Genomic DNA, 22,412 nt, shown 5'->3' with positions numbered 1-22,412 from the left:
GCAGCTGTGGTCCTCCTGGGCAAAGGATGACATTTTGCAGGGGAAATGGATGTCCTTGTTTTCCTCGCTGTTGTTTTAGAAACCGTCCCGCACCAAATGCATCAGAAGTAGCTTGCTGAGAGAAAAAGGCAACAGAGAGCATCGCCAGAAGTGGCTTCAGATCCATGCAGGAAGCACTTTAAAACTGTTAGCCCTTCAAGATAGTCCAAGCAAGAAGTACAAACCATAAGCGTTAACACTACTGTTATTAAAAGATTACAGAATCTTGCAAGTCTGAAATCCTTCCTCTTCTCCCTTCCTCTTGCTTTTCAGAAAACTAGGGATGGTACCTTTCTAAAATCCCAACAGTGCTTTTCAAAAGACAACTGGACCTTTTTTTGGGGGGGGGGGTGGACTGACTCTGATCTCTTTTTATCAGACTGCTGTCTGGACTGGCTCTCATTCTCCCAAGCCTGTTCCCACCACCAATTACCAAACTTTCTGCAAATTAGTTGATGATCTAAAAGGGTATTTCCAAACTGCTTCCAACTTGGAGAATAAGGCTGGGGAAGGGGAGGGTTCTCTTCTTTAGAAACTGGTCTTTAGGACTAAGTTCAAATTCATTTCTAAGTTGTACAGGGTGAAAAATATTGTGCTGCTTGAAATGGATCCTCCTTCTACAAATTTATCTTAGTAAGTGTTGAATTGGTTTTCAGTTTAAATGAGATTTATGAGGCCAAAGCATTGCTGGCCTTTTGTAAGACTTTATTTTGCAGTACAATAAAGAATTGAAACCCAGTTTTGCATCTCCCCAAATAATAATTCTTATGGGTGGGACAGTGGTGGGTTCTGGCTCCCACTGCAACTGGTACGCTGCAACGGGACCACCATGTGCACGGGTGCAGCGCACACATGTGTACCCACCACCCACGACGCTCCAGCTGCTCGGCACAGCATCGCACAGGTGCCGTATGCCCCGTGCATGTGCGCAAATGCCCCGGTAGAGAATAGAAGTAAGGAGAGCAGGCGGGTGAGTGGGCCCTCCGGAGCACCATACCGGAACAGTACCTGGTGGTCCCAACAGGCTCCAGTACGCCCATACTGGGGCATACCAGTCGTATCCCACCACTGGGGTGGGGGGTGTTGGTGTGATGTAACCCTACCTTCCTTTCAGTAGTTCAAGGCCACATTCTCACCAGTGCATTTTTTTTTGCAGATAACAGTTACAATCCTGTGGGGTAAACTGGACTGAAAGGTAACCTGGCCCCAAAATATCCAGGGAGCTTCTCTGGTTGAAGACAGATTTGAAGCTTGGTCTCCCCTGACCAAGTATAACAGTGTAACCATTACTCCATACTGCAGAGGTGCCTGCAGGGGGTATGGTGGGGAACGATGCAAACAGTAACACAGCATTGCTTTCATCATTCTGAAGTTAGCAAGAGCTTGTGGGTACATGTAACGGTATTTGGGAATGACCTTGGGAGCTGGGGAAGAGATACTTAGGGAACATAGATAAAAGAGAGAGGAGTCTATAGCTGAACAACAGGCAGAGAAAGAAACTTAGGAAGATCCTGTCCTAACATCAGGTAAAAAAAAAGAATTAAAAAGAGACAGCAGGAGTTTTATACTTTCAGACTTGTAAGATTCTGTTAACGTAGCTTTATAATAAGGTAGAATTAGCTCATTTTGTGTTTCCTGCCTGGTCCACTTAGGAAGCTGGCAATATCACTACTACCATGGGACAACAGCAAAGCTGATACAGATTTATTTAGGTTTATACATTTTTAAAAAGCTTGTTTATAAACATGGCCTTTCCCCACATGGGAAAATTGACAAAGGGTGAGGCTAAGGGATTCTGAAGAAAAGAGACTCTCATTCAGGCTGTGATGTCCCAAATTCAACTACTAGGAATTCGGTGTTAGAAAATATGTGAATCAGCCAAAAGTTTTGTGCAATATTCCAGTAACTCTTGAGGATGCCACACAGGGCCAGTGAGAGAGCAATAGAAGATAGAGTTAACTGGTTTGTTTGTGTGATTCATTCTGTTTTCCTTAACTTGAAAACTTCCAGATATGTTCAAATGAAAATTCCCAGAATTTCAAGACAGTGCAACTAAGTGATGGATACTTTAGATGATGCCTAAGGAGGTTTGGCCAGTCCTGACCCCTCCAAATAATTGTTGTGTCAGATGTTCAGAACAATAGCATGACCTCTAATTCTAAGGAAAGTCTGGATGACATGAGATTGTTTAAACAATCTAAATGATTGTTTCTCAACCTTGGTCACTATAACATGGGTGGGATTCAACCCTCAGAATTTTCTAGCCATCAGGGTTGACTGAGGAATCCTGGGAGTTGAAGTTCACCCATCTTAAAGTGGCCAAGATTGAGAAACACTGATCTTAAGTGCTAGATTGGATATAGCTGAGAACAGAATCTCTTACTTGTCAGCGTTCCAAATAGGTTTAGCTAGCCTTTCATCAAAGTTTCAATTTAATAAGAGAGACATGTTGACACATCCGTGGGAAACCTGAATCTAAAAGCTTCCTGGGGTTCCCACCCAGTTGAAAGTTCATGATCTTGTCCCCACACCCACAAGTCCATCACATGGTCCAATCTTCCTCTGCCACGCTGGCATTTTCACCCATCTAGTTCCGGTTAGGTGCAGAGGTGCGGAGGCAAAGAATGACCTTGGGCTTCTAGAAAGGAATGTTTTATTTTGGCAACACACATTCTACTCCTTACTATTCCCCCTCACAATTCCCCACTAATGAAACACCATAGTAAAGAAAGAGAGAGTGTGCGGCAGGCCAAAGATCCTAAAAGGAATATGACTGCAGGCCTGACATTACGTAGTTGAAAGTTGTGGGGAGAAGAAGATAAGCAATTTTTTCCAGGCTACCCTAAGAAGGTGCAAAAATATGAGAAGCCTTTTCTAAAGTGAGAAATGTGGCTCATGAGAGGCATTATGAATATTTTATCAGATTTCCAACCATTTTTTGTAAATATAACATCTGTGGCACGCACATATTCTTTCATGCTGCTATGGAAGTTAGCGATGTCTTGCATCTTTTAAGTTCCCTTTGAAGCTTCTTAAGAGCTTCATATTTAATAAAAGATATTCTCCTATTTTCTGGTTTGCTTCCAATATAAAGGTGTTACTCTTTTAATTTCCAGTTGCTAATTAGAATTTACCTGGTGCCTGTTTTCATCTTGGGAGCTATAGGAAACAAACTATAAATTGCAGACTTCATTACAACAGTGGCTCCCTTTTTTCAGCCCTCATCCGTTTTCTTCTTTGTAATTGATTGGCTTGGTTCAATATATGTGTCTGTGCATGGGTGAGAGAATGTATTGATCAATCAGCAAGATATTCATTTTAACAATGGCTTGTTGATATAGTATGCTATTTGTCAATTTTTAAGTCTGTATTCCACAAGACTGGGATTTTTGAGCAATTTGGTCAGTTTGTTTAAGGCAGATTTTTTTTCTTTTATTACCTTTTCATATTATATCATTGTTGAGACTCTTAAATGAAGGCTTATGCATGTGTTTCTACCGGAGGCAATAAAATATTTTTAAAATTAAAAAAATACAGAAAATAAACTTGACCAGACAAAGACCAAATAGTTTTTGTTTAACTTAGTAAACTATGTATATAAAATCTCATGGTGCATCTCAAAACTGCAAATGGAATACAAACACAACACCGCTTCCTGAAGGGGTCTTGGGTTAAATCTACTGTAGCAAAAATAAGAAATTTCATGATACTTTAAAAGTGAATCAAATCATTGAACTTATAAAAGCCTACACTACAAAGAATTGTTTTAGATTTTGATCCTGAGAATCCTTCCATGAAAATTGGTTAAAGACACCACTGGACTTCAGTGTCACCCCAACTTCTGCAGGGTTGGAGAATTAAATTGTGTAATTACACAACCAACTGTAATAGGTTAAAACCATACTAAAACAAAGATCAAAATAGATTTTTCAAAGAATTCTGCACTTCCATTTTCATACATACATTATTTTATACACACACCCATGCACACAAACAAATTTATATCTATACAATCTATTTATATCTCCCTATAATATCTATAAAATTTAATCAGGAAGTAATGCTTATGCTTTCAAAGTGTTACCTCATGTGAAATGTAAATACACGGTTGGAAAAAAATATATACAGTCTTCCTTAGTTCAGTATACCTAATATTTTGTGGAAGAATATGGGAAAAAACCCAACCAAGATTTCGGCATGTGACACATTTTTTTCTTATTTGCTTCCACTATCCCTTACAGGAATTTAAAATAAAACTTGAATAGTGAGAGAGGATCTGCTATTTTCACCTTGGGATAGACCTGCTCCTGTCTAAATCCTATATTTCACTGCTTACACCGATTTTGCTTTGATTTCAGCGCATTGCATGAAAGATTAGCCTTCTGGATAAGGCGGGGACTTTCTGAGTTATCAAAAGTATGTACTCAAACTTCAGATTCCACATTAAGAAATGTTATTAATATACAGGATAAAAGAGAACAATCAATCATATAGATGTCATGAAAAGAAATAAAAGTTGATGTCCTAAATTACCTTAGATCACAGGAACGAAAATTTAGGGACTTTTTCCACTTGTATCTAATTGTGTCAGAAACAAGCCCTGACAAAATATTGTTCTGCTGTGATGTTACTTACTGTATTTTTTAGAGTATAAGACGCACCGGAGTATAAGACTCACCAAGATTTTGAAGAGGCAAATAAAAAAAAAAAGTTTTTGCACTCTACAGACCTCGCAAAAACGGGCCCGTTTTTTTTTTTTTTAAAGGGAGCATGAATAGCCTTTAGGAGACTTGTAGAGTGCTCCTGGGGGGTGCCCCACACAAAATGAGCAAAAAATGGCCCATTTTTCACGAAAATGGGCTCCTTTTTTTGTCACAAAAAAAGGCCATAGCCTTTAGGAGGCCTGTAGAGTGCTCCTGGGGGCTGGGGGGGGCAAAAAATAGCCCGTTTTCTGCTCATTTCTGCCCTCTTCAGCCCCCAGGAGCACTCTGAAAGCCTCCTAAAGGCTATGCACGGCCATTTTGGTGAAGAGGGAGGGGTTTCAGGAGGCAAAAAATGCTGTATTCATTGTATAAGATGCACCCAGATTTTCAGCCTCTTTTTGAGGGGAAAAAGGTGCGTCTTATACTCCATAAAATACAATATCTGTTCCCAACACATGAATGGGGTAGGTTTAACTTAAAATGTGAACTGTATTGGTGTTTTCCTTCTTTATTTGAATATCATTCAAAGACAGCTACATACTGTGTAAAATCTGCACATTTTGCCACCCATTACTTTGGAAGAGAGTCAAATGAATTGCTACAGAGGCAATACATTTCTTGGAATAAGTGGTCACATTCCATCGCTCTTCGTGACAGCAGTAATAAAATAGTGCTAGTTTGAACTGGTGGTTAAGGCACCAGGCTAGAAAGAAAGAAACCATGAGTTCAACTCCTGCCTTAGACATGAAAGCCAGCTGGGTGACTTTGGGCCAGGAACTCTCTCTCAGTTCAACTCACATCACAGGGTTGTTGTTGTGGGTTAGGTTGTTGTGGGGAAAATAAGAGGAAGAAGGTATGTTGATATGTGCTTTGAGTTATTTGTAAAAATAATAAAGGTGGGATATAAATTACCCCCCCCCCAAATATCTACTTTCCAAAAAATAAATTCCTACATATATATCCTTGTTGCCAACCCAATAGACATTTCAAGTATATGCTTGGAATTTCCCACCTAATTATTCATTTCTACTAAAAATTGTAATGGAGATTTATGAAAATAAGCCCAAGACTAGACCTCCTTCAGGACAAAAATAAACATTTGCTTCTCCAGGAGATGTCATTGCCATAAAAACACCAGACTTCTAGTAAGGAACAGGACATTTCGTTTTGTTTGCGAAGTCTCTTTGATAAATGAACTGAAATAACAGTGTTATTTTGTCTCATTAATGAACTCAAGAAACAAAAGGGAGGTTGCATACAAATGATATATTAGGACACATCAGAATTCAACTTTCATTTGAAGGATATCTTTTAAAAAGCAAGAGCTGCTGTCGTTTAAAGGACATACAGAGCAGAGTGACCTAGATTAGCCTTCTCCAATTCAAAGGGCAAAAAACGGACCAGGCTGCACTCCCAGAAACCCTGCATTTATTGCTGATTGGGATGTTGTATTTCAACACATCAGGCTGCTATGTCGGGAAAATCTGAGTCATGTTATTTCCAGTTGCTAAAAAACGTAGGAATGCAGAACAAAAGTTAAATGAGAATGGTGCTGATTCTGTTATCAGAAGACTTTTTATTGTGCCTTGCAAACCCTCTGCATCTCCACTAAAGTGTTTAGCTCGGCAGGATAAATTTATATGCTTCCCCAAGGTTCCTGGTTTTTATTTCACAAAATCCAAATTTCTTGTGTGCCTGTGTTTGTTAATTAGGTTTGACCCATGTTTCTAACTCTTTAAGTTACCAGCTGTGAGGACTGGCCTGCCTTTCAGAATTTCCCCTTCAGAATCTTTCTCAGCTGAATTTGTTCTGAAAAAAAAAAGAAGAAGTTGGGAACAAGGAAGTCATGAAAGACACCTGAGGAAACAAAAGTATTGTTCTTATTTGTGAAATTAACGTGACAAGTTCAATGAGTAATGCTGAAAGCCGGTGTCAACTTTTTCTTCTCTAAAAATCTGAGCAGATGTCATGTTTAACCGCCCTCCCCCTCAAAAGCCCATTCTAATTGAATTAGGGATTAAATGGCAAACACAAAGGCCATTTATGGAACAGGTTATTGTCCCACCCCACCCATTTCCTCCCACTGAACACTCCATCCACTGTACATATTTCGGCTGTGAACTGAAATTAATTTATAATTTCATTTCTGCCTTCACTTCCACCTTTGTACACAGTCTCCTCTGTGCACTCGGATCAGGTGCAAACATAGAAGGAGAACTGAAATCCCGAGATAATTTATGACATTAAGCCAAAGTATTTTTCACTCTCTCATAAGTGGCGCATGAGCGAGACGGATAAATTTCGTGGGCGGAGAGCAGGTGACTACATCATGATTATTAAAAACTATGGGGTCCTTGGTGCTCTCTGAGCTTGGTAGTTTTCTTGCAGACATTTCATTACCAAATTACATAACATCATCAATGCTAGAAGGGAATAGTATTTGCTCTTATTTTTTCTCTTTATTAAGTCTTGATATTAAAATGTGAATATGAAAATATTAAAAAGGCAGACTAAGGGACGCCATATAAAGCTATGAGTAGCACTTTATTCTAAATGAGAAAACAAAATGGGCTTTGTTAGGCCCCACATTGCATCAGACTTCAGGTCATGGAAAGAGTCAGTTCACAAGTGACACAATAGCCATGTGTCTCAACAGATAGTTCTAATGCTATAATCTAACCTGGGACCTACTGTTGGAGATCCACAACTTCAGAGCCACTGCAAACTTGGTCTCAAATAAAATTACTTCATTTTCACTTTTTTTTTTTGTGAACTTCACTAACTGATTTAATGGTTTTACAAAGAACTGCTTTTAGGAGAGCTGGCAAATGTCTGCCTATCCTTGCAGCAAAGTGTAAATATGAGCAATAGCTGTAGGGCAGATATGCTGCTTTTTAAAATAAGTTTGCTAACTGCATTGAGAGCAGAATTGGTTTCCTTTGTAATACAATATATATTATTTGGTGCATTTAAAGGCATACTTCTGAGAAGGGGTCTATGGCACAAAGAGGTTAAGAACCTCTGCTGCACTGCATGTGCCTGTGAATCTATTTGCTGCATGCACAGATTACATCACACGAGGATAATAGAGTAACAAAGCGTTGATGTCAATACCCTTAAATCTATTGGCTCCAAGTGCCATTGATTTAAGACTGTTAGAAAGTGGGCCATTATGCAAAGCAACCCTGGCCCATCAAAATCTATGTGGTAGGAAGAAGAACAGCCTCTCAAAATTCTTGCAATGCTGAGATAGGAGAAGTCACCAAAAGTTCAGGGGAGGAGATGTCTTTTTTTGTCTTTTTTAAAAATCAAAACAGGATCTGGCAATCTCATTATGTTACAATTCATTGTTTGCCAAGCCATTTAATTCAAGTTTCCCTTGTGCACAGGATTCTCTCCATCTCACTCAAAGCACATGATTCTCCTCCCTCATTCCATCCCATTTTGCTGCCAGCACATATCAGGAGGAGGATGCTCAGACAGATGTTGTTTATGATCGCAAAGTCTGATGACCTGAGATGTGTTCTTTTCCAGCTGATGGTGGAATTTCTCGTCTGTCTGAGTTTACATCTATCAAAACAGAACAGCATTTCTGTTCTCCAACTGAACAGGGAGTGGAATAGAAAGTTATTTTGTGCTAGGACTGTGAATAGTTTGCAAGCAATCAAAACGAAAGAAACATTTGGGCTACCGTTTGCATGTATCATCCATCTTCTTCTAGATGTACATCATCAGCTTACCAATACAGAACAAATATCCTAGCCTAGGACTTATTATAGCCTTACTGATCATTATATAGACAGAGTGGGACTAATCAGCCATCTTGATCTAAATTAAGACATCTCCAGCCCTTGTTTCAAATATTTAGATTTGGCAGGATGCAAGTGACCTACATTAGAAGCTAAGATGCCAAACTAGTTAGTTTAGTTTATTGGGTTTGTACGCCACCCACTCCCGGGGGACTCCGGGCGGCTTACAATAAAAAGGGGAGGGGGATAAATAAGACAAAACAACAATTTAAAATACAACAACATACACAATTAAAGTGAGGCTGGATACTTCAACAGCCCCAGGCCTGCCGGAGCAGTCAAGACTTAGTAGCTTTACGGAAGGCCGGGTGGGTAGTAAGGGTCCGGATCTCAACGGGGAGTTTCTGGCTACTACATTTTTTCCAATGTCCATGATATTTCTTTTATTTTTCTAACTTTTGGCATTGAACAGTCTGTAAAGAATAACAACACATCCTTCTTTATGAAGAGGAAGCTGGGGTTACCATTCAAGTTTTTGGAAATATGTTTGTGCCAGAAGAATTAAATTATTCATAATTATAGTGAATGATCTGAATTGCTTTGTGACACAGGGTGGAAATCATATACGATAGAGTCTTGTCCACCATCTATCCTTACTGACTTCATAATTCCTTTGAAAAATCTAGCCATTTCAGCTTAGTTTCTCATTTTTTTTCAGTAGTCAATTAATTTATCATAATTTGTGAATTTTAAAAAAAGTATTAGGCACCAAGAAATGGCAACCATGCATCCTTTTGTGAGGGAGAAAAGGGGGTGGGTGAACATGGTCTTTGTCTCAATTCCCCATATTCTCTCATGACAATTACTTCTCTGTCCTGCATTTCAAATACTATTGTTAGTATTGCTATGTGCAGGAAATAGAGGCAACTGAATGGCTGAGCCAGACGTGGATTGCTCCGGTTCGGGTGAACTGGTAGTGGAAATTGCAACTGGGTCACTGAACCGGTAGGGATGGCAGGCTGGCCATGCCCCTGAACCGGTTCCCTGGTCGCCCATGCTATTGCCGGCACGTTTTTTTAGTCATTTTATAATGTTCTGTGCATGCGCAGAATAATTTATAGACAACTGCGCATGAGCAAGCAACATGCGGTGGGGGGGCGCATGCACGAAGCGAGCAGTGCACATGCAAAGGGTGCATGAAGCAAACCAGCAGTAATGCCAGCAGCAACCCACCCCTGGACTGATCTATGCATTCGGATGTCAGTTCTCATATGGTTAGAGCAGTGTTTCTCAACCTTGGCAACTTGAAGATGTCTGGACTTCAACTCTCAGAATTCCCCAGCCAGCGAATGCTGGCTGGGGAATTCTGGGAGTTGAACTCTGGACATCTTCAAGTTGCCAAGGTTGAGAAACACTGGGTTAGAGGTTGTGAAAATAAGTTACTTAGAATATGGGATACGGAGCCAAGAAAAGAGGAACAAAACAGTCTTCATTTGAAATCTGTTAAAGGCTTCAGGAAATGTAACATACTAAATTTTAGGGGTATTGAAACTACCTGGGATCAAATAGAATTCTCTTGGTTTTTTTTTTATATATCTATGCCTGTAATAGTTTCTCTAACTTTTTAAATAAATAAATGACAAGGATCTCTAAGCCTCCATTTGGTGCCTTTTTTCCATTTGAAAGTGAAGGTATTAACAGCTGCTTCTGAGCTGGGTAGAGGGAATTAATTCCAAAGAAGTATCATCTGTTTCATGTTTCAATTCCTAATCTTAGCATAAGAAGGAAGTCCCTGCTAGGGTAGCCACACTCGAAAAGGCAGATTAAACCATTCAAATGGTTAGTCCTCTGCACAGCTGCATCCATGAGTCCTTCTACAGCAATCTCTCTCTCCTTGATGTTCATAATGTGGACATGCTGTGCACAAGAACAACCAGAGTGGCATCCTCCTCCTACTGGATTTCAGAAGTGCCAAGAAGCCTTCAAGCGTCCTATGTTGGGAGTTCTTCCTGGAGGTGGCTGGGATAACCTGAGGAACTTGGATATGGGTAGAGTGATGAACCTCAATTATTCTTTCTGTAAAACTACAAAAGATGGGGCTTACATCATCCCCAATGACGTCTTCACCATTGCTCTTAAACAAACTTTGCTGGAGATGAACTCGGAGATCATTGAGTCTTGGATGGATTATCAATGTACCACTGCTGTTTCCATCAATGCAGGGCTGTCTTTTTCCCATATCAACGGCAGGTTCTCCAGTGACTTCCGCAGGGCAAAAACTCACCAAGTGAGAGATAAGTCTGTGTCCACAAAAGTTCAGGTCAGGAATGTGATGTACTCTGTAAAAATGGACCCTACCGCAAAGTTAGATGAAGGCTTCCATCAACAGCTTGTCACCATTGCTAACCACCTGGAGAAAAACAAAACTCAAATGGCTAACTACTTGGCAGAAATCTTAGTGTTGAACTATGGCACTCATGTTCTCACTGGAGTAGATGTTGGAGCCAGCCTTGTTCAGGAGGACTATATCAAAGCTACCTTTCTGAAAGATGGTCAATCCAGGAGAAGTGCTATCACTGCTGCAGCTGGTATCTCTTTCCAAAACATCATCAACTTTAATATGGGTGTTTCAGTGGGCACAGAAGACAATTTAACCAAGCAATACCAAGGCAATCGTACTAGTTCTAGAGTGGAGAGCTTTGGGGGTCTGCCTTTTTATCCTGGGATTACCCTGAAAACCTGGCAAGAAAGCATCACCAACCAGCTGGTGGCTCTTGACCGTTCAGGCTTGCCTTTGCCATTCTTCATCACCCCAAATAATTTGCCAGGACTTCCCATCCCCATCCTGACGAAATTATCCAAGACTATAGAATCTGCCATTGACCGCTATTATACAGTCAACACTTATCCTGGCTGCATAAATCCAGCCTCACCCAACTTCAACTTCCATGCCAATGTGGATGATGGCACCTGTGAAGGGACAGCAACCAATTTTACCTTTGGAGGAGTCTACCAAGTGTGTGCTCGATTAGAAGGCCCTGATGCTGATGGGCTCTGCAAAGCCCTGGAGCAGAAGAACCCCCTCACTGGAGACTTCTCCTGCCCTGTGGGTTACACCTCCGTCAAGCTGCGAACTCAACAACGTGAGGAAGGATTCAGCCACTTAGATTGCCACCGAGATTGCTTTCTTTGGAAACTCTTCTGCAAGTGGATTTGCAATGACATTTTCACACTCTCCAAAGTGCAGTTTAGCTCCTACTGGTGTGCAGCAAGGGGCCCAGTCCCTGAAACCTCCGCATTTCTCTTTGGAGGGCTCTTCAGTGCCAAGAGTACCAATCCTGTCACTAATGCTAAGTCCTGTCCATCCAGGTACTACTCAGTGAAGCTTTTTGACCAGCTCAAAGTTTGTGTGAGTAGTGATGAGAGGGGAAAGCGACATTCGGTGCCCTTTGGGGGGTTCTTTAGTTGCCAAATTGGAAACCCCCTGTCCAGATTGCCTAATGGGACTGAAAATGACTCATACGTCAAAGGGTGTCCGGCAGGATTCAGCCAGCATCTGGCTCTGATCAGTGATGGGTGTCAAGTGGAATACTGTGTCCAAGCTGGCCGTTTTACAGATAAATCTCTACCTCAAGCCCGGCTGCCCCCCTTCACCCACAAGCCAGCCATCAGCTTCCTTGCTACTGACATCATCCTCGTTACAAGCAGCAATGGAGATCAGACCTGGATCAAGGATCCACAGACTCAGCGATGGAAGTTGGCCAACTCGGAGGATGTGCTCCACTACCTGAAGAGAGGTGGGGATGCTGGTGGGAGTCTATCAAATGGAGAAGCAGCAGGGATCACCATTGCAGCCACTGCTGGCTTGGCCATTTTAATCGGACTAGTTGTCCGTGTATGTAAGAGATACAAGAAAAGGGAGTTTAGCAAGATAGAGGGAGAGAAGACATGTCTGATATCTAATAATCCTGTTTATGGCCTCCTGCCTGAAATGGAGGATACACTCCAGCCAGAACAGGAAAAACAACCAGTTTAGTGGCTTCATGCCTTTTACCTATAAGTCCTGAAATTCTGATATGGCCATTAGTCATGCTGATTGGGTCCAAGGTTTGAGATTACTGTATCCTAACAAGCTTTGCTCTGGCTTTTACTCACCTCTTACTACAAGCAATTTATAATCCTAAACAAATTTCTACTGTCTTTCTCTCTACTCAGGAGTTGGATGCAAAATCAGGGTCAAAAACTCTCTGCTTTCCATTTGATTAGGAATATTGGCAGTTGCCCTATCCTGGGCCAGATCACTGATCTCTCTGGATGGCTGCCTTTGACATCAAGTGGCGACAGCAGCTCTGGAGTTTAAGAGCGATGGTCACATGCAGATTGGCTCAAGGGCACCCATCACCCAAATTGATTCCAAGGGTGTCCACTGTTGTATGTAGTCAGCTGGCAAGTTACTGGTTTAAAAAATGGGTGGATTAGGGTGAATTTGAGCACAAGGAAGAAAGTTCTCATTAAATGTTGTTTAAAAAGCTGGAAAGAGATTGTAACATCACTATGGGCAATCTTATTCACGTTAAAAGTTTGATTAAAGCTATGTGGACAACCTTTGATAAAATGTGCAAATCCCAAGTTGGCAACATGGTGATGCTATAGATAAGACCTGTTAATAACCATATATGTCATATTTTTTGTTCTGTGCCTTTTGTGTCTTGTACTGCCACATCATGCCCAAATCAGTAATGTAAAAATAAATCAGAAATGATCCTGCTGGCATGGTATGCAGATTGACCTTCTTTCTTGCAACAGCTCATTAAAAAGCACAGAAGTTGCAATGTCATTTAAGGTAGATACACTTCTACCTTGCACTTCTTCAGGAAGTCATTGCAGTCAGAAATGTGGAGGGGCAAGCACTGCCTGTTAGATGTAAGCATTTGGTATTTCCCAGCATCTGCTCTTTTGGGTCTATCTCCTGTGGGACAACCTTCTTCAACCTGGATGCCCTCTGGATATGCAGAGTTCAACTCCCAGAATGTTTCACCTTGCTTGGTCATTGCTGAGAATTCTGGGAGTTGAAGTCCATTAATTGGAGATTAATTTAGGGAAACTGCTGTAGAACATGGCCTATGGGATATAAATATGGAAAACATATCCAAATCTGTTTCAGTCTTCTGGTTTGACAAGACCTATTATCTCACTATAGCTGATTGCAAAAACTGTGGAAAATTTTCCAGTTTAAATCAAGAGGATTATCCCTTCTCTCATCAAAAGAAAATGGAGAAGCTACTGTTTAACCTGTATTTAGAGTCCTTAATAGCAATAGCATTTAGACTATATGCCATTTCATAGTGCTTTTCAGCACTATCTAAGCAGAGTCAGCATATAGCCCCAACAGTCTGGGTCCTTGTTGAGTCAATCTTGCAATTCTGTATTCTAACCACTGTGCCACGGGGTCTTAATAATTAGTTATGCTAGTGAGGCATTTTGAAAACATAGCACCATTTGGCATTAGTAAGATGCAACACTCAAGCCAAACTATTATTTAGCCTTACTTTCAGATTTAGTGACAATCTACACTTTTACTTTGCCTTTAGATTATTAGTCAAGTGGGGAAAGAGCTCTACAGCAATTTATAGGAAGTAACTGTTTCTAGAATCCAGCGGCTACTCACAGATGGTTGATGAATATCCAGGTTGAACTCAGCTGTGGATGACTTTGTAATGTACTTCTTTTGGTAATAATGCTGGGAAGGTTTGTCACTGTCTTCTACTAAGGTGCCTTTTACACCCTCCAGACTAGCATTTACTCCTGGGATTTCTTAACGGTCTCCCATCCCAATATTTCTCAAGCCAGATCTTGTTTTGTTTTTTAAGTTGAGACAAGGTTAACAAGATCTTAGTTGGGTTGATATCATTACCACTGATGGTAAAGACCATACACAATAATCTTCTTTCTTCTTGCATCCCACCACTGACTAAAATCCACTTGTAACTCACATTTCTTTATAATTAGCAATTCTAGATTTTGAAAAAAATACTGGTAATTTTCCCCCCTTCTCTCATGTATTTATTTTAGCTCTGGCAATATGTGAACATTGGAAAAGTTGACTGTTGTGATCTATTGTAGTTTAGAAGTATCTGGATAGTGCAACTTAGCTAAAATATACTTTTCCCATCTCTTAATTGTAAACAAAATGGATAATATGAAGATTTAACAAGACTATATTCTAGACTTTAATAAGCAATGCTGTAGAACCAAGTTAGGCAATAATAAAGATAAGTTGCAATTTCTTTTTTCAAGAGGTAGATCTAGTTTGCCTAGAACGTCAGGCATGGTTATTATTTATCTTCTTTTTGGTGAACAGGGACATTTTGAAATATTGTTCGAAGGATGGATGGATGGAAGAAAATGGGGGAAGACAAAGAACAGAATTCAAAGCAACTTCACATGTTAGATCTTACTCACTGATACAAAGTGCAGATGAAGAGCAGTAGAGAGGGCTTTTATCTTTCAACAAAACAGGTTTCTTTCTCTTTTCCTCCCTCCCCCCCACAACAAGTAAAACACAAGTCTGGTACATTAACACCATTTATTCCCTTGAGAATAGGACCTCTGTGCTCAGTTCTTCTCTATATGAATGAATATCCTCGTGGGAAGGGTGTTAGAAAAAAAGAAATTTTCCACAATGTCTCAATGAGTCACTCCACACACACCCCTGGGAGGAAAGTCCAGCTTTCGGACATGGGCTTTTGTGATGCCGTTGTTGGGCTTCTACACAATAACCTATTTTTACCCACACTTGAGATACTTTCATACTTGGTTCTTCTCCCCCTTAAATCACAGTGCTTGTCTTCCTGTTTTACGAATTGGCCCTTTATTTGCCTGAAAATCACAGCAGGCCACTTAGAAAATCACATATATTTGGTTTATTTGATCCAACAAAGAGAACTGCATGAATAATAATGTGTTAAAATATAGTCTAAATTGCAAAAATATATAAATTGTGCTCTTTTAAAAAATGCAAATTTAACCGAAATACACTTTAGTAAACAGCATTTTCTATAAAGGAGCCTTAGGGAGTAGTCAAAGAGCCACATCAACCTTCTGAAAGCTTGTTTCTACTTTATTTCATTGTCCTATTTATTGCTTAATGTTCTGAGGAGTAAGGAATCCATCTTAAAAGAAAAAGAAGATGCAAAAATGTAGCTCTCAAGTTATATATAAAAAACCAAAACATGCAAAGGTAGAAATTCAGTAAGAAAACATTTTGACAGCTAAAATCATATCTAGTGCTTCTGCATAAGAATATCTTTGCATTCAGAAAACTAGTGCCGTATCTTGAATGAATACACACATCATGGAATGGGAGGATAAATAGTGTGTGTGTGTTTGTGTGTGTGTGTGTTATTTTTGTAGATTTTCACAGGTGTAGGTATGCTGGTCTTGTTGTATTCAGGTCTTTTCCCGTGTAAGATTGAGATTGTCTTGGCAACATTTCAGTGAGGTCTCACTCGCCATCTTCAGGCTGGGTTTTGGGCTTGAAATGTAATCAGAGCCTATTTATCCTCCCATTCCATGATTCATGTTCATATAATGTGTGTAGAATAATTTGGTAGAGAGGATCATGATAGAATAAAAAAAATGGGAATTTAGTCTCTAAAGCAGTGGGTCTCAACCTTCCAAATGCTGCGACCCTTTAATAAAGTTCCTCATGTTGTGGTGACCCCGAACCATAAAATTATTTTATGTTTTCCATATTTTTTCACAAATTATTTTCCAATGGTTTTAGGCAACCCCTGTGAAAGGGCCGTTCGACCCCCAAAGGGGTCCCGACCCACAGGTTGAGAACCACTGATCTAGAGGATCATGGAGATGAATGAACAGCTGTAAAGTTGTTCTTGAATTTGAAAACCCAAAGGAGCCCCACCCTGGTTTTTTCCCTGAATTTTCACAGATACTCCACATTAATTTCCGAGATTTTTGGCAACCAGAGAGAGAACAACTCCCAACTAACAGCAATAATTAAAACTAATGTAGTAAGAACAGCAACTGTGTGGCTGTCTGACATATTGGGTTCTTGTCAAGGAAACAAATAGCACAGAATATAATTCCAAGTTGTATGAAATGCCTTAAAAAGTTAAGCAAAAAGCAAAAAGAACCAAAAAATAATAATTCAATTCTCTTTCGATCTGGTGCCTGAATTGGATTTTGTTTGTATCCGACCCACATTTGATATTGCAATCACTTTGCAAGCCCATATTTCTCCAGCATTACAACTGTAGCTTGAGGAAAAAGAAGTGCTTTGATTTCTGCTAATTGTGCAGTCACGGAAACCCTCAGGAAAGCCTTATACAGTCCTTGACAATGAACCTCTCTATAAATATGTTCCAAGTTTATTTATAACTCAATTGGTTTTTGTTTTTTCTCATTCACATCATTTTCTGACACTGAAGTGGGACATTTCGATTTATCCCCAAATAAATCGAAATTGTACTATTGTACAATATTGTACTACACGGTTTAGGACTTATTCCATTGTAGTGAACAGCGCATGTTTGTTTCTGTTGAACTGCTTTTCCAACATTGTGATTGAAAAAATACCTCCCTCAGCCCCCATCCCTTACCAGTTCTCCACGTAAGTAAACTGTACATGTTCACTTTTGAAACAAAAAGAAATAAGCAACAGACAGAAGCACAGACTTAGAAAAGACAAACACAAAACATTATTCAAACTGGCAGTGGAATTTTCCTTTTATTGTTAACACCCCAAGGGTGCCATCCTCAAGCAAGGCAACAAACTAAGAGACGGGCAAAACGCACCGTTCACAAACAACAAACAATATACAATATGGCTCCCATATCCCGCCCTCCCGCTCCCTATCCCACTACCAGCGCGCCCACACAATCTGCTTTGGGACCCAAAACTTGGAAACCAAAAACTATCATTCCTGACAAGAATCTTTCATCAGGTTGCTTATGCGCTACAATGCAATTAAAAAATATATATCTGGAGAGTTGAAAAAAGAAACCAATCCGCCCAAAACAATACAAAAGAAAAAAGCGAATTGACTCCCTTCCATTGGGAGACGCTGGTGGCAGGAAAACGATCTTGCCAACCCTCTCCCTTATCTTGGAGATTAAGTTGCATATGAAGGAATGCCATGGTTATAGAGAAAATTTGGTACAAGGGAAAGGTGGTATTAAGAAACCTTGAAAGGGAAAATTTGTTATACTTGTCTATTAAGACAAGATATATAAAACTGCAGATCCAGCTGAGAAATGCTCTATTCATTTATTCACTGCAAAGGGGATTTCAATTTTATGATTGACGCTTCAGAATTTTTGATAGCCCTTTTGACTATTACTATGGTGAAGATTTAAGAATTTAATGTTAGAAGAGAACTAGGAAAAGAGCAAGCAGGATATTGTTTTAACTTCTATATCAGACTGTCCAAAAAGAGAAGATTGTGATACTTTGACTTTTCCAAAGAAATCAAGCCTATGAGTGTATTTCCATCTTCTTGGAAAGGGAATACCAATAAAAATGAGAACTTTGGGAGGTCCTGAATATTTACATGCTGCAGTCATTACCCACATGGATACGCTTATGGTCAACTCCACAAAGAGGCTCATTTCTTTTATGCTGTCATCTGGACCCACTTCACTGGTTGAGATCTTTATAGTGCCTCAAGACTAATGGAAATGAAAGCAGTGAGGAGTGAAGGATATGCAAATCAAATAAACGTAGGGGTACAATATAGATCTATTGATAATTGTATTCATATCCTGCCTGCTCCAATCACCAGACTCATGGTTTTAATCCTGGCCTAGCCCTTTCAAAATGGGGGTGGTGGTGGTCTTATTTTAATACCATGGCAATCAACAGCAATGGTAATGGCAGTTCTTAGCCTCCAGGTCTAACTTTTAAGTACCATTGTGTTACACATTCTACCCTCAAAGTCGCTTTCTCATTCATTACAAATACATACATACATACACCCACACACAATATATGTGACAAATCCCCCAAACATGAGGTAAATAAATTCAAATTGGTATCAGGGGACTCCCCCGTACAGAAAGTTCAAAGAACCCACCATGAACTGTGGGGACAAAGACAGGAAGTGTCTTTTCCTCACCGCCCCCCTGATCTCTGTTGAGTCTAACCCCCAACAGAAACAGATCAGACGTAGAACAACCTCCCCAATGATGCAATTCACAAAAAAACTGGGACACACAGCTCAGCATTGATCTGGGAAGTCAGTTGATGCGATCTGACCCAGAGGGCTAGTTGGCACGTTCAACTGAAGCCCAGCTTGATCCAGCACACCCAGCTACAAGAGCAAAAACCGGGCTTGGCTTTGGGAGACAGGCGTGGCCCAGGAGATTTATTGCCCCTATTTCACATTCAGTTCAAATACTAGCTGCAATTAATTCATTCTGCTCTCATCCACTCTGAAGTGGGCCGCAGAGATTTGGCATGCATTGACCCAGTTTGGAATGCATTCAAGAGAACAAATTTCCAATCTACTTTGCGAAGGAGCAATAAGCAGGCCTCCTGCTCAACTACCTTGGGTGGGAACTATAGATGCAGCCTCTCAACAAAGGAAGCTGGCAGGGAGTGAAGTACCAGACCGGCAGACAGCGAATATCATGACTCACACAGAGCCCATGACACAAAAGCAGCAGGGACATGACAACGTGGAACCAGGCACCTAGCTGGGTAAGAAAGAAGGAAAAAACAACAACGAGAGGGCTGGTTTCAATGTTCTACACCTCTGAAACAAAGCCATATTTTTGACTTGCACATGATTCTGCCATTCCAAGCTGCCTGTTGCCCACAGTCATCGTTTATGGTTCATGGACAGAAGATGTGACTGCATCCAAGAGAGGGCCAAACCCTGGTTTTTGAGATACAAAGCTAAAGTAGCTATGGGTACTGAGGTTAATATAACCTCAGGCTTCAACAAGAAACTCCTCCTCATGCTGAAGAGGAACACACAAACCTTCTCAGGTTTGTTTGCTTTTTATACGTCAGGTGCTGTGGGCCACATATGAGAGCTGGCTTGTGAGTTCTTCATTTAAGCAAGCCCACTGCTGCATAGCCACAGCTGAGCCTTTTAAGAGGCCTACGGTAGGAGGATGAAGGACAGAGCAGGCACAATGGAAGAGGGAGGAGCTTGATCCATGCACACGCTGCTATACTTGTCACTCCTCCCTTGGACAAAGTCCTTCCCCTTTCCTCTCACACTTTCAGTCCTTCTCCTGCATCACACTCTCCTCTGTAATTCCCTGAGCTGTCAGCTCAGTAAGTACATTGTCTAGATAGTTAGGATCAGGGTAGCCGTGGCCCGTCAGATTGGACCCAAATTCCGTCTTGTGGTGAATCTCATTCCAGATGACCGTATCAGATTCTCCAGTGGTGCTTGAAGTGCCGATGGCAAAGATCAGCCTTCGATCCCAGGCCACCAACAGCAATTTCAGCACCTGCCAGAGGAAATGGATGAATATCAGAAGAGTTGGGTATTTAAATGAGAAAGGGGCTTACATCACCCAAGCAAAATCACTCACAAATTTTTTTTCTACTGATGTTCTTGCAAACATTTGGATTCTGGTGCAAATTTACCCAATGGATATGGATAAATTCTACAAGCACATCTGTACAACTGAAATAACATTATAAGCATTAATAGGGGCTCCAAAGCTACCGTTGTATAAGTTGCTCAGAAGAAACTCTCTAATGTCAATCAATGAGACACTTCTGCCCTAGACCATTGTTTTTGGTAACTAGACTTGTCACAAAGACACATTTTTTAAAATTATTTATTATAGTATTAAGATGCCTCCTACCTTTCTGCCTCTTTCACTGTCTGGGAGGTAGCAGTGTCGAGGGAAACCCCGGGCAGTGAAACTCTTCCCAGGACTTGGATGCTCTGGTCCCTAAAAAGAACAGGAAATAATTATTTTTTCTAGGTAAATGACTGTGAACATCCAACGGAGACAACCATCATACAAATTAACTAAAGTCTCTTTTTTGATGTGTCTAAAGAAAATTCAGATTCAGCAAAATAACATTATCTCATTGTGACTGTAAGGGCTGAGAATTAAGTTGTCTTTGGCCTACATGGACTGGAGACTTCTAGGCAATGCTTTGGCCAGCCTGGGAAGCCAAAATGATCTTGAAAGAAGCTGGTGGCTAAAGATTTCTATATTGTTTCCCAGAAAACTAAAAGATATGAGCATGAGGTCACCAGGAGTAGTTTGAAAGAGGCTTCACATTTTACAGAAGGTTTACAGGAGCAGAATTTTTTTTAAAAAACAGTTAAAATCTAAATTCCAGATTGCCCACTATGGTCTTAGTTGCAACTGCAATCCTCTTAAGACCCTTGCCTAGGAATCTCACCTGTATTCCTGGTGGAATGTTGTAGATTATTCGGATAGTTTTATAGTCAAGGTGTCCTGGCAGTGAATGGGGGATGAGGTGATATTCCATTTTTCCAGGCGGCTGGGTGCCAGTCTTCACCCCATAAATGGTTTTGCAGGTTGGACACTGCAAGCTCCCATCCTAATAGCAAAGAACATAAATAATGACACCAGCACAAAAAAAAACACCCCATTAAGATGATATTATGTAATTATACCAACACTATAAAATAACAAGTGGTAAAAGAGTAATAGAAAGATAAGATCTCACTGTCCAGAATGCTTCGTAACTTCACACATCCTCAAATTTAACTTAAAAAAAACACTAGAAGTAGATTAAGGAAGATTGAAGACAAGGCCTCTTCCATCTCTATTTGCACATTTTATTCAAACTACTGTATTTTTCAGAGTATAAGACGCACTAAAGTTTTGAAGAGGCAAATTTTTAAAAAAGTTTTTGTACTCTGCAAACCTCCCCAAAATGACCTGTTTTTCATGAAAATGGGCTCGTTTTTTTCTTCCAAAAAGGGCATGAATAGCCCTTAGGAAGTTTGTAGAGTGCTCTTCGGGGGGGGGGGTCAAAATGAGCAAAAAATGGCCAATTGTTTGCAAAAACAGGCCCGTTTTTGTCAACAAAAGGAGTATGGATAGCCTTTAGGCTTATAGAGTGCTCCTGGGGGCTGGGGGGGCAAAATTAAGCAAAAAATGGCCCATTATTTGCTCATTTCTGCCTTTCCCAGCTCTCTGGAGCTCTCTGAAGCCTCCTAAAAACTATGCACAGCTGTTTTGGTGAAGGGGGTGGGGTTTCAGGAGTCAAAAAATGCTGTATTCAGTGTATAAGATGCACCCAGATTTTCAACCTCTTTTTTGAGGGAAAAAGGTGCGTTTTATACTCCGAAAAATGTTAGATTCTTCCAACCATAGTTTGCAGTTTTAAGCATAGAGCGAAGTTATTTTTTTAAATGTAACTTGAGAACATATAGTTACTCATTATTTTAATAAGCAGTACGAGAACTGAATTTTGAAAAGGAGAGAAAAGATGTTCCTTCACTAGTTAAGTCCATCATCACAGGTCCAGCAATGTTTTGAACTCAGCTGACAAGAGAAAGCCTCTTTCTTAGCCCAAGGAACAGTAGCGAAGCTGCTAAGCTCTTGAAAATACTATTAAATGGAGATTTGGAAATGGGTGTCTTTCTGTCCATGGACCCCAAATGGTGAATTCGGCAGTTTCAATTTAATTCTGAGTCAGGAAAACCAGATTCTTCAATTAAATTATCAGCATTTGCCTTTGATTTGAGTAAAAATCTATTCACTACAATAGATCTCAGCAGCAAACAAGCAAAAGCCATAATTGGATGGTGTTTTTTTTTTACTTTGTTCCTCTTAAAATAAGATCACCTTTGTCACTTTTTTATGTGAACACACTGGCACACATTAAAACATGAAATTCTGATGCCCGCTCTCAAAATACACACACACATGGAGGCCGGGCCTGGCATCG

At 40.3% G+C, this 22,412-nt stretch overlaps 2 protein-coding genes across 2 annotated transcripts in view; one reads left to right on the top strand and one right to left on the bottom strand.

Annotated features, from left to right (window-relative positions):
• Positions 1-10,308: 10,308 nt before the first annotated feature.
• On the top strand, positions 10,309-13,258 carry MPEG1 (macrophage expressed 1). The gene has a single exon (XM_014058466.2). The coding sequence runs from the start codon at positions 10,356-10,358 to the stop codon at positions 12,525-12,527; it is 2,172 nt and encodes a 723-aa protein (XP_013913941.2). The 5' UTR covers positions 10,309-10,355; the 3' UTR covers positions 12,528-13,258.
• A 3,951-nt stretch (positions 13,259-17,209) lies between these two features.
• Positions 17,210-22,412, bottom strand: part of DTX4 (deltex E3 ubiquitin ligase 4) — a 35,555-nt gene continuing 30,352 nt past the window's right edge. Inside the window, exons 7-9 of the mRNA XM_014058463.2 lie at positions 20,892-21,053; positions 20,339-20,428; positions 17,210-19,975 (exon numbers count right to left, since the gene is read on the bottom strand). Coding sequence (XP_013913938.2) covers positions 19,742-19,975; positions 20,339-20,428; positions 20,892-21,053 — 486 coding nt within the window. The 3' untranslated portion in view covers positions 17,210-19,741. The remainder of the gene's footprint in view (positions 19,976-20,338; positions 20,429-20,891; positions 21,054-22,412) is intronic.

The sequence above is a fragment of the Thamnophis sirtalis genome, unplaced genomic scaffold, assembly GCF_051295495.1.
Source record: "Thamnophis sirtalis isolate CommonGarterSnake01/CBP01778 unplaced genomic scaffold, rThaSir2_p1.2 scaffold_1, whole genome shotgun sequence".
Taxonomy (NCBI): Eukaryota; Metazoa; Chordata; class Lepidosauria; order Squamata; family Natricidae; genus Thamnophis; species Thamnophis sirtalis.
Note: the sequence above shows the minus strand (reverse complement) of the source record. Positions and strands in the feature narration are given on the sequence as shown.

Coding starts and splice junctions, on each gene's coding strand:
- MPEG1 (XM_014058466.2), top strand. CDS start 10,356: ATGAGTCCTTCTACAGCAATCTCTCTCTCCTTGATGTTCATAATGTGG.